The sequence below is a fragment of the Uranotaenia lowii genome, chromosome 2 (genome assembly GCF_029784155.1).
Source record: "Uranotaenia lowii strain MFRU-FL chromosome 2, ASM2978415v1, whole genome shotgun sequence".
Classification (NCBI taxonomy): Eukaryota; Metazoa; Arthropoda; class Insecta; order Diptera; family Culicidae; genus Uranotaenia; species Uranotaenia lowii.
Genome location: NC_073692.1, coordinates 72,349,377 through 72,360,538, shown reverse-complemented (window position 1 = coordinate 72,360,538; position 11,162 = coordinate 72,349,377). Strand labels below are relative to the sequence as shown.

The 11,162-nt window shown below is 35.1% G+C and overlaps 1 protein-coding gene across 1 annotated transcript in view; it reads right to left on the bottom strand.

Annotated features, from left to right (window-relative positions):
• Positions 1–495: 495 nt before the first annotated feature.
• The window catches only part of LOC129745683 (uncharacterized), a 52,922-nt gene continuing 42,255 nt past the window's right edge, over positions 496–11,162 (bottom strand). The window contains exons 3-7 of the mRNA XM_055738958.1: positions 4,189–4,558; positions 3,991–4,118; positions 2,695–3,692; positions 1,481–1,861; positions 496–1,417 (exon numbers count right to left, since the gene is read on the bottom strand). Coding sequence (XP_055594933.1) covers positions 1,082–1,417; positions 1,481–1,861; positions 2,695–3,692; positions 3,991–4,118; positions 4,189–4,558 — 2,213 coding nt within the window. The 3' untranslated portion in view covers positions 496–1,081. The remainder of the gene's footprint in view (positions 1,418–1,480; positions 1,862–2,694; positions 3,693–3,990; positions 4,119–4,188; positions 4,559–11,162) is intronic.

Sequence of the window (11,162 nt, the reverse complement as noted above, 5' to 3'; positions counted from 1 at the left end):
TCAAGATCTGTGACCTTCAAGTTTTTTTTCAACACGTGTTCTATTTTCGCATGCTGGGATGAAAAAAATAGCAATATTTCTATCACATACGGCTGAAATAGAAACAGTGCTGTAAAAATTTACAACGCCCATAGATCTTGAAAACATGGTAAAATTCTTTTGCATGGTAAAATTTTCAAAATGTGCTACAAGTGTCTAGATTTCTAACACTTTTTCCCAACACGAGTGAACTTGCTCTAAGTATGCTATGCTGTGTGATAAATTTTCGAGGCAACCGACGAGCTAGAATGGAGCTGTTAGGAAAATCATAATCAGAAGACAGAATATTTTATTTTCAATGGAAATATATTTCTATATTCATACACTTTAGCATTACATCAAATTGAATTATACGACTATTTACAGTACAGATATGCATTCATCATTTTGTACATTCTTCTATGAAAATATTCATCAGTACATAATGAACTAAAGTACTTTTATTGTACCAATATAAATATATTTTGTAGAGTACGAAACATCTGTTCAAATATCGAATATGGCAGCTATCGAAATAATTGGGTTCAAATTCTGAAATCGTTTTACTTGAAAAACATTTTTTACAACTCGTTTTCAGTTTGTGCCAGTGAAGCAAAATTTATACAATTAAATAATGTTTGTATTTTTATATCAGCCTCAATTATTATATGTTTGCAAGTTTTGTACATTATTTTTCGAGATATCGTATGGATCCTTGATGTAATCTATAATCAAAGCAAATGGTTTAACAATAGTTTTTAGTGGAAATTTTAATGTCTGAGTAAAATCTCTGATAAAACTAGAATTATCTAAAACTTTGTACAAAACTTATGGCGTCAGATAGAACATGGGTTATTACTTTCAATGTACAATGCTTCTGGAGATACTTTTTAAATTATATCCGATTTAAAGTACGATAAAACATTTTTTTACAATTTTTTTTCTAATTTCTCGAGGATATCCAGCAAATCCTTCAGAGGTAGTAGATTTTTTTTTTCTAATGTAGAGATTTAGCTAAAGATCAGATAAGATAAACTCCTAATCTTTTCACTTGAGCTTACTTTCAGTAAAACTTCAGCTTGTTCGCATTCACATCGGGAAAGAACGTTCCGGTGGTTTTGACCAGGGCAACGGACTCTTTTGCCGACATCGGCGAAGTCAAAGCTAGTGGCATTATCGGAGCAGGATATGGTAACCTCCCGCCAGGATCAGCGAGCTCCATTGCTGGGAAGGGATTTCGAAAGGCGGAAATCTGTGCCTCCGTTAGGGGAATCGTCCCGGGAGGAAAAGCTAGCAATGGTTTCTCCAGTTGACTCTTGCCGAGACATTCGTGTTCCTTAATTTCGGCAAACGTCTCAAACGAATTGCTGCAAACCACACATTTAAGTTGATTCCGGAGCTGGAAGAAAAAAAAAACTTTAAAAAAATGCTAAAACTTGGGAAAAAGTTAAGAGAAAATTACCTTTTCTACCGGGGACAACTCCAGTTCATGAGTGACCGTGGCACATGGTTCCGTTTTGATTTCTCTCATGTGTTTCTCCAGCAGTTGAGAAAACCCACCAAAATCTGGAGTTCCGAATAGTGTCATCGGGGTAGCTTGAGGAGGACTTGCCAACTGAACTCTGTCCAGCCGAATGGGACCTTCCCCGGAACCGTCTGGATTTCTCAACTTAAAATCGGACATCTCCCCCGCAATTGAAGGTGGATGCGACTGTGAATAAACCTGTGACTGTTGCTGATGCTGCTGCTGTTGATGATTTTGAGAGGGATGATCTGCTTCCCGTTTGAAGTCGTTCTTCTCCAGCTTGAAACTGGTAAAGATCGCCTGGGGAGAATCCTGGACCTGCGGTGTTGTTTGCAAATTTCGGAATTAGACTTATCAATCAACGATTCATCGATCGGATCCAGCTGTCCGATGACTGATTGACTACATGCTGATAGGATGGTGTTCCGAGCGAGATAGAGGATGTTCTTAGAGGAGCATGGAAGGAGTTAGTTCAGAGAAAGGATAGGTCTTCTATCCTGAGAAAAGGAAAACGATTGTTAATACAGACACATTGACATATGAGAGCTGAAGGAATTGATTATTTAAACTATATAAATCTCATTTGAAACTGACCAACCTTCGGATTTGTATACAAAAGCATAAATATAAATTTGATTGTAATACCTAGTATTAAAAAATAAAATCTGGTTCAAGAGTTCTTATTTTTATCTATGTGTTATGTGTTTTGTCTTTTGTCTTATGTCTTATGTCTTATGTCTTATGTCTTATGTCTTATGTCTTATGTCTTATGTCTTATGTCTTATGTCTTATGTCTTATGTCTTATGTCTTATGTCTTATGTCTTATGTCTTATGTCTTATGTCTTATGTCTTATGTCTTATGTCTTTTGTCTTATGTCTTATGTCTTATGTCTTATGTCTTATGTCTTATGTCTTATGTTTGAGCATTTGAGCATGCTTTGTGGTTTTACCGCCTGCATTATTCGCAAGGAATTATCGGATGACATTATTGATCAGGTTTGCTGAATGCTCAGTTGCAAAAAGATGATTTTTTCAGCCCGAGTCATGAATCTTGCCGAGTTTCAAATTTAATATTTCAACCATGATACAGGATTGGCCAATCATTCAAATATGATTCAAATAAAGGTTAGTTACAAAACACAATACTCACACTATTATAAACCTCCATGACGTGGTTCTTTCGCGGCCGTCCACGTTTCCGATTGAAGAGGGTCTTGCTGGAGGAGAACTGCAAAAAGTTGGCACTATCCAGTAGGGCTTTCTGTCGATCCGAAAGCGACATTCCAACCTCGGATGTGGATTCACCAACGGCGGAATCGTCTTTTTTGAGCAATCGGTAGTCAATGCTGGGGTGAAAAAGAAGTTTCGATTTGTTCATTGGTGATGTGGAGGTGTCTTTCGTTTGGGTATGGGACATATTTTGCGGAAGAGTTGATGGTCCAGCCAAATCATCTTCCGGTTTTCGTTTTAGCGGCGAGAAATCGAAGGTTTTTCCCATTGAGAAGAGCGGGCTGGTTTGCTTTTTAGTTAAATTTGTCACTCCCAAATCCAGGTTCGTCGTTTCGTTGAAGTTGTACAGCTGTTTGACGTATTCTTCGCTCAATCCACTCTCGGAAAGTCGGTTCAATTTTTCGATGTTATCCGGAGCCAGTAGCTGCTCGTAGCTCATGTTTTGCAGCATTTGCATCCTCATGTGGAGAAGCATCTGAAGTGGAAGCATCCGGAAGGTCAACTCCGACATTATGCTCAACAAATCTAGGACGGAACTTCTCGAATGTGTCTGGTCTTTTAAAGGAGAATTCAGCGAACTAGGTGATGTCGGTAAATCCTCCCCAGTGGAATCGTCCTTACCCATTGCCAAAGCATCTTCCCCGGAGCGGAACATTCCAAATTTGCTCAACAGACTGCGGGCCATCTGCAACCTGCGGTAGTCCACTTCCGTGTCCATGCGTTCGTGTTTTCGTTTGTGGCTGAGCAGCTGCCCACTCGAGTGCAGCACGTAGTGACAGTTCTCGTGCATACAGTGAATGTGATTGCAAACCCGTGAAAAGCGACAGTTCTGATAGGTGCACTCTTCAGTTTTAAGGAACTTTTTGTACCCATCCCGGAGCAGCATCTCGTCCTTCATGTGGTAAGTTTTGTGTTTTTCTGTTAAATTTTGGGAAAAGAGAAAATAAAATGGTTTATTTCAATCTTTCTTGGAAAATTATGATTTTTATTGAGTATCGACACAGCAAGAACGTAGTTAGGAAAACGCCTAAGAGTATGCACCAAAAAATATACTCTTCGAGGGAGTGTTCTATAAAATCAGTCTTGAAAAATAAAGTGTCGAGATTATTTTAAAACTAATCGTAGCTCATTTATTCAGAAAAATCATTATCAAGGATAATTTAACTTCCTTTTTTTCGTTTCCCTTTAAAACCAATTGATACTTAGAATAACTTACCCATATCCGCTTTATTTTTAAAGGTATATTTGCAATTTTCCCTCCTACAGTGAAAATGGGTGGTCTTTTGGCCTTTGAAAGCACAATGATCCGTGCTGCAATCCTCCGTTGCTCGGAATCTTTGGAATCTGCGTATAAAAAGTACATTTTCCATGAACAAAAAAGTCAAATATCAAAACAGACGAAACCTATCCCTACCCATTCTTAACGATGGCCTCGTGCTTCCGGTGATAGTTGGCGTGCATTTGCACGTCGCTGGTGCTGATGTACACCTTGTCACACTTTTCGTGCACACAGTGATAGTGGGTGTGCTTGTGGTTGTGCTGACAGTGCCCATATTGGACGCTGCAATCGTCCGACGACGAAAACCGGTAGAACCCGTACTTGAGCGATTCTTTCCGCTTTTTGTGCCACTTCAGGTGCCGGATGATTTCGTACTTCTTGTACAGCACCTTGCCCCGGCAGAAGGTGTCGTAGCAGTGGAAGTGCTCGTGCAGGTTCTCGTACTGGCACTTCTCCTGCTGGCAGTCGTACCCGGAAGCGTACCGCTGGATGAGGCCGTAGTTTTCTGGAGGAAGAGGGAAAAAGTTGAAAAAAATTGTTTATTAAAAAAATATTTGAAATTTATTACCATCCTTAATCACTTGCTACGCCATTGTGTCAGTTGGACGATCAATAAATGTCTGTGCCAATTTTGAAGTCAGGATTCAAAGTACTTTGAAATATATATATATATTTTCAATGGGCTTTGGTCAGAATACATTTATTATTTTATATAAGTCCTGAAGAAATTAAAGTAAGGAACGATGTTGTTTTTGAACATTGATTTCATGGAAAAGGTTTGATAAAAAAATAAAAAGACATTACTTTGTTTAATATAATTTGAACAAAAAACAGTCTTAAGAAAAAAAAACATAAAAATCACCTTTGAAAGTTCTTAAAGTATTAGGCAAAAAAACACTTTTGAAAATCCTTAAAAGTTTTATTCAGCTGATGGTATAAATGCGATACAAAAAGTTTCTTTATGATTACTAATTAGTGATTGAATGGTTTGAAATATGAATATTGAATATGAAATACTGTGTTTGAGCGATTTCTATTTAAAAAACTTTAACGGTAAATTGTACGGTAATAATCGTGAATTTCATTTCATCATACTTTTTACGTAGAGTAAGGTGGGGTAAAAGTACGAGTCGGGTAAAAGTACGTTTTGGGGTTATCACAAACCGAGAACAGTAAAATTCAAAACTCTGGCGTGGATTGATAGTGATTTGAACTGCCAACAACCAGCCATAATTTTTTTTTCGTAGAAAAAGAAAATACTCCGAAAAATGAGGTAAAGTAGCTTTTTTGCTTGAATGATGTAATATTTCAAATAATGGCAAACATGTTTGTGCAATCAAAAGTCTGGCTTTCAATTGAAGTTTTAATGTGTCTTTTTAGTTGGTTTTAATCACTATCGAATGCCGAAGAAAGAATTTAACTACTATGTCTCTGCACAATTTACTGTGAATCATGAGAAACCATGAAGGGGCAAAAGTACGAACTGCAAATGGGGCAAAAGTACGAAGGGTCTACTGAAGTAAATCTGAACGGAAAATTTAAACTAATTTTTTAAATGCTCTGGAAACATCAGCGCATATTTTTGTCTCTACAAGACTTGCTCGCGCGAAAAATTGCTCAAATTCGATGAGAACTGGATTCTGTGAACCTGTTGAATATTGAAAATTGGTGAAGAGCTGAAAATTTGCGCAGGTTATTCACCCATGTATAGAATTTGTATAAGAAGCGAACAGCTCCTGTGCTTTTGTAAGTAAAGATTGATATAAAATTATTTTCCTCTTGACTTAATGCAGAAATGTGGAATTTTGAATCGTCGTACTTTTACCCCACATCATTCGAACTTTTGCCCCAGAGGTGCTACTACTGCTATTAATGCACCAATCGATTATCTTCGTAATTTTGTAGAAGAGAGATAAAAGTCCAAAAAATCAAATGCTGTTCTTGGTTTTTTGGAAAACAACCGGCAAAATTTTCTAAAAATAGGAAAGCACTAAGGTCGTACTTTTACCCCACCATACTCTATAGGCTAAATGTAGGACTACAAATCAGGTGTAAAAAAATATAATTTTATTTTGTTTTTAACCCTTATTGGTGCATCTCAATTTTTCAGTTTTAAAATTTAAAAAAAAAATCTTGCTGAAAAACTGAGCTTCACAAATGTTTTCAATTTTTTTTTGTTTCGAGTCTAGTCGTTTTACCATCTTAATGACATTCGTTCGTGACTTTACATCAACGTTACAGTTGGCAGACAGTTACCTAATGAAAAACTTATCCGGTACAACTGTGTTCGATGTTTACTCTTGGGCTTGACATCGGCTCAGGAGGCAACTGACTTGCTAACTGAGCTATATCACAAACCAAACATTTTTTTCAGGATGTGCATTTTGGAAAAAGAAAAAAAAATAGGGGTTCTCAAATTCGACAAGCTTCCTCCAGAGGTGAAACAGCCTGGGGCTGATAAACCTCTTAAATAAAGACAAAAAACCCCTTATGAAATCACCATCACCATATTTCATTTCCCCCATCAAAGTGGTAAAATGTAATTGCTATTTAAAATAAAAACTTCCTAAATTCTATTTTGGAACCATAATTACCAAAATCCGAACTTAATTGTGGCCTAGCGGTCGAACGAAAATCCAACGAAGAACTTTGCAAAATTCATGGCACGGAACGATTTCCACTAACGCAGGCACGGTAAAGAAAACGCCTAAAAGTATGCAGAGAGTAGGCACTCCGCTGCCGCTGTAAGCAAAAATTTCCCGACTGGTACGCTGTAACAAAACTGAACCGGTTTCATCGGTTCCATAGCATGTTTTCGATAGAAAGATTTCCGTTGACTTTGAGCGGTTTAGCTCAATTAAAAATATGAAGAGGTTCATAATATGTTTTAAAATTAAAACTCCAGTACAATTAAAAATCCCACAAACATTTGACAGACACATTTTGGTAATAGGTATGTATTAAATTTTTGGTTATTTGGGTTCACGAGAAAAAGATTTCAAAATAAATGAAAACCGCAAAGTGAAAGTTCAATAAAACTAACTTAAAACGTGATAAATTATGTCATAATCATTTTTAAATCATAAAATGATAATTTAATTACATAAGATTAAATTAACCATTTGATAAATGAATCCTCAAACTGAAAGTTAATATAAGTTTATGATAAAATGAATTGATTTTTTTTCTATGAAAATAGCAGATTTTGGAATATGGAATTTGCAAACTTTTGAGGGAAAACCTAAGCAATCAATCTAAGAGGTAGTTCTTCATAATTTACTTACGATTTGTTATTTTATCCCAATTCTGTCTAAATTGAAGTCTGAACCAAATTTTAATTTTGTTACTAATCTAGATAGAAATTCCGTCTTAATTAAGCTCGCATATTAATTGATGACATCAGTTTCGTATTCCCAATCTGAGAGTTAATCTCATACTAAACTAATTGACACGAAACAACTAATTCTCGGTCATAAAAATTTATAATTTAATCAAATGGATTTCAAGATGACCTCTATCTGTACTTGTATTTCGGATCGATTGCATTCAAATTTGGATCTAATCTAGATACATAGATACTTGTTTCTTATAGGTGTTTGAATTTTATTTACATTTACAAAAAAGTTATTAAAATGGGTGTAGTAATTATTTTCCAGGGGTGTTTTGTCTGCTTATATAAGCTCTCTATCTAAGGTTGATTCAAAAAATGAATATTTTTGATATGTTTATGTTTTTCATATGTTTTAATTTAAACAATATTCAGTCAACCAGGAATTTTTACTCAGAATGATTTCGGCGACGAAGTAGGAAATAAACGGCTCGCTTCTAGCACCAATGCACAAAAATTGATCATAATCCGATCAAACGGCTTAAAATTGAACCACAAACAACCAAAAAAAATAACTCGAATCGATCAGGAAAAACTTGACCCACACTCCAGTTTCTTTGTGGTGAGTATTTCTTCTATTCGCACTTATTGCTATATTTCAAGTTCATGATTAAAATCGGTCCGTCCTTCACCGGGCCAGCCGGAGTTTCAGTTCTACAAACTAAAGCTGGAGCTGGTTTTTTCCTTAAGTCGAGCAATTTGTCCCCCTCGCTCGTTCAATTGAAAACGGCACATAAAAAAGCCCCTTAAAGCACAAAAAAACCGGAGCAACTAACCCACCTTTTTATCAAATCATTAAATCATAAAAAAGCACACGCTGATCCGAAAAACATCTAAATCATTCACTAATCGAACGTACAATGCTAGTTTTCGGCAGCTCACCGTAGATTCCTTCATATTTGGCTTTCTTGCCGTCTGTCTAGCCGTGACGTGAAGTGGAGGAGCGCAAAAGCTCCGAAAAAAAAAATGGGAAAAAGATTGCCCTGGACTATCTAAGACGCCAAATAATATACACCTTAAACGATAGATCTTGCGCCGGGAGCCACCGTATGGCAGAAGACAAAATGATGAGGTTTCAGTCCGCTTCGCGAAAGTGGTGCTCAAATTTGGAGATTTGTTTTGAAATTCTCCAAAACTGGTAAACAGAATAGAAAAAAAATATGTTCGGATGAAATTATAAAAATCGATTTAAAACAAAACCACATCGAACGTAGATTTCTCTAAATAATCTATAATTAGTACGTGTTTTCTAAGTTGTTTAGGTCTTCTGCATATCTTTATTGATGTTAAACATCAAGTTGTTCCCAAATTATCACATACTTTTAGGCGTTAATTGGAACGGACAGTAATAAATAATGTTATAAAATTGGTTCCATTGAATTTCAACAAATTAAGAAGGCCATCATATAGCACATAATGTTAAAATGTTTCGGATGATATTTTGATTAAATATTCAATTAAAGAATATTTTAGGAAGAAAGAGTCGAAAACTGTGATGATCTTACCTTGAGTAAGATTTGAGAACCACCACCCTGGCAAATGTGTAGCAATCATCCCGCGTGCTGCCTTTTGCGACCAACAGAAGCATCATCCAGGAGGCCACAAGAGCCAGCCCCAAAAAATCACCAATAATATGTTTTCATGCTTTCATTGGGGCTACATTTTTGCTGACCTCGGTTGGACCAGTAGAGTAGAGTATAGTAGAGCGGTAGTTCGGAGATGAAATAAAAAACTATCAACTCATCGGTCGACAGTCACCGTTCTATTAACAGATCCAGACAAAAAAAAATTTTAAAGTAGAAAGGATTACCCGTCTACAACTTGAAAAGAGGAGCTGAGTTGAGAAAAGTGAAACAATAGAAGAAAACAGATCAATCTTTCACCTCGTGTGAGATGTGATCAAGAAAATCACCTTATGAAAAAATCAATTGATTGATATTGAAGTCGTTCGGAATGTTGCGCAGAAACTTTCAAAGCTAAAATCTTAAAGGATGGTGATAAAGTTTTATTCAAATATTGAAACACTATATTGAATCATCTTCTGCAGCTTTATCAGAACTTTAGATACCATGAATTTACTGTAATTTAACTGGTCTTCCTTCATACCGAAACCCACTTTATGTACTTAATTTGCTCTTAAAAATCTGAAATAATTAAAAGTGAAGGTTATATTTGGTTAAGCTTTAGAGCAGGGGTGAGCAACCTTTTTTCAGCAACGGGCCAAATTGAATTTGAAATATTTTTACGCAGAGCTTTTTTTATAACGACAAATTTTTGACGACAAATGGAGAAAATATAACGAATTCATGTTTTTACAGAATACAGAAATTTAACACCGTTGTTCAAGTACAAGGTGAATAATATCAACCAAAATTTAACCAGTACCTGCATAACTAAATCTAAATCATTTTAAATAATTTTTATTTTTTAATAGGTTTGAATCGATCTTCCAAAAAAAAACATCGTTTTTTTCCTTTTTTATAAGAAACGACAATTTTTTCCTTTTTCGAACCACAGAAAGACCTTCAACTTTCTGTGGTTCGTCTAGGAGAAACTCTTTTTTGTTCGAACTGATGCTACTGTTCGTCATCACTTCAGTTTAAACTGGATGTATGGAGCTTAAGTACAGCGAATACTTTTAGTGAGAAAATGTATTTATAGTAAATCACTGTCTTCCCAGTTTTAGACGTTGAATCATTATTAAATTTGTTGACTTAAAATCCTTCTTCTGTGCCCATTTTTGAAAAGTTTGTTCACAATTCAAATTTTTCAAAATGTCGATTGCCTAGTTTCAAATATAAGACTCAATTTATCGATGTTCAGCATGACTTTTCTATGAGATTTACGGAAATACTTAGCATTACAGATAATCGTCACAAAACTTTTGAATCGAATCACAGAATTGTAAATTTTGTTTTTGACGAGAATTCAGAATTTTTTTTTCGGAGACTTTGATGCTTAGTCATGTTGATAAGAAATCTAAAATCTGTGTTTCCATGAAAAAAAAAAGTTGAAGAATTTGTATATATGACACGACCGCAAAGTTAACGTAGAATTACGGCAGCTTGTGTTGTCTCAAAATATATTTTTTAGAAATTTGTATAAATTTTTGGAAATAATAATATAAATACAGTATAAATAGTATAAAGCTAATAAAAATGAATTAACAATTTGTTTCGTAAAGTAACAAATTTGCAACAATTAATGTATAAAAAAAGTGAAAAATCGTATTTTATTTTAATTTTTTTTCTTGATGTACTCATCATTTCCAACTATTAAAAATGAATTTTAGGGAAAAATAAAAAATCATGAAATGAATGGTTGATTATGACAAAAATATATACTATTTGTGTAAAGCCAATGCATAATAATTCCGAATAATTTATGCATACTTAAATAAAATTGTTCCACTGCTTTAAAATAGTCAATATGTGGTAGGTATGTGGTATAACTGAAGGCAAATATTATTAGCGGTGTCAAATGCCAATTTCACGTCGTTAAGATGCGCCCGGCACTTATGCAATATGCAAGCTTTGTACCAAACGTGAAAAGCTCACTGATCATTGAATTAAATTTTTTGAAACTAGAAATTTTTAATTTGTGCTTATATTATGTCAGCTGGTATGGTTCATATTGATATTTATTTTAATAGTGATTATTTGTAGTAACGAATTCTGTAGTAAAATTTCAAAGCAATGCATTCACTGATGATTTGCATATA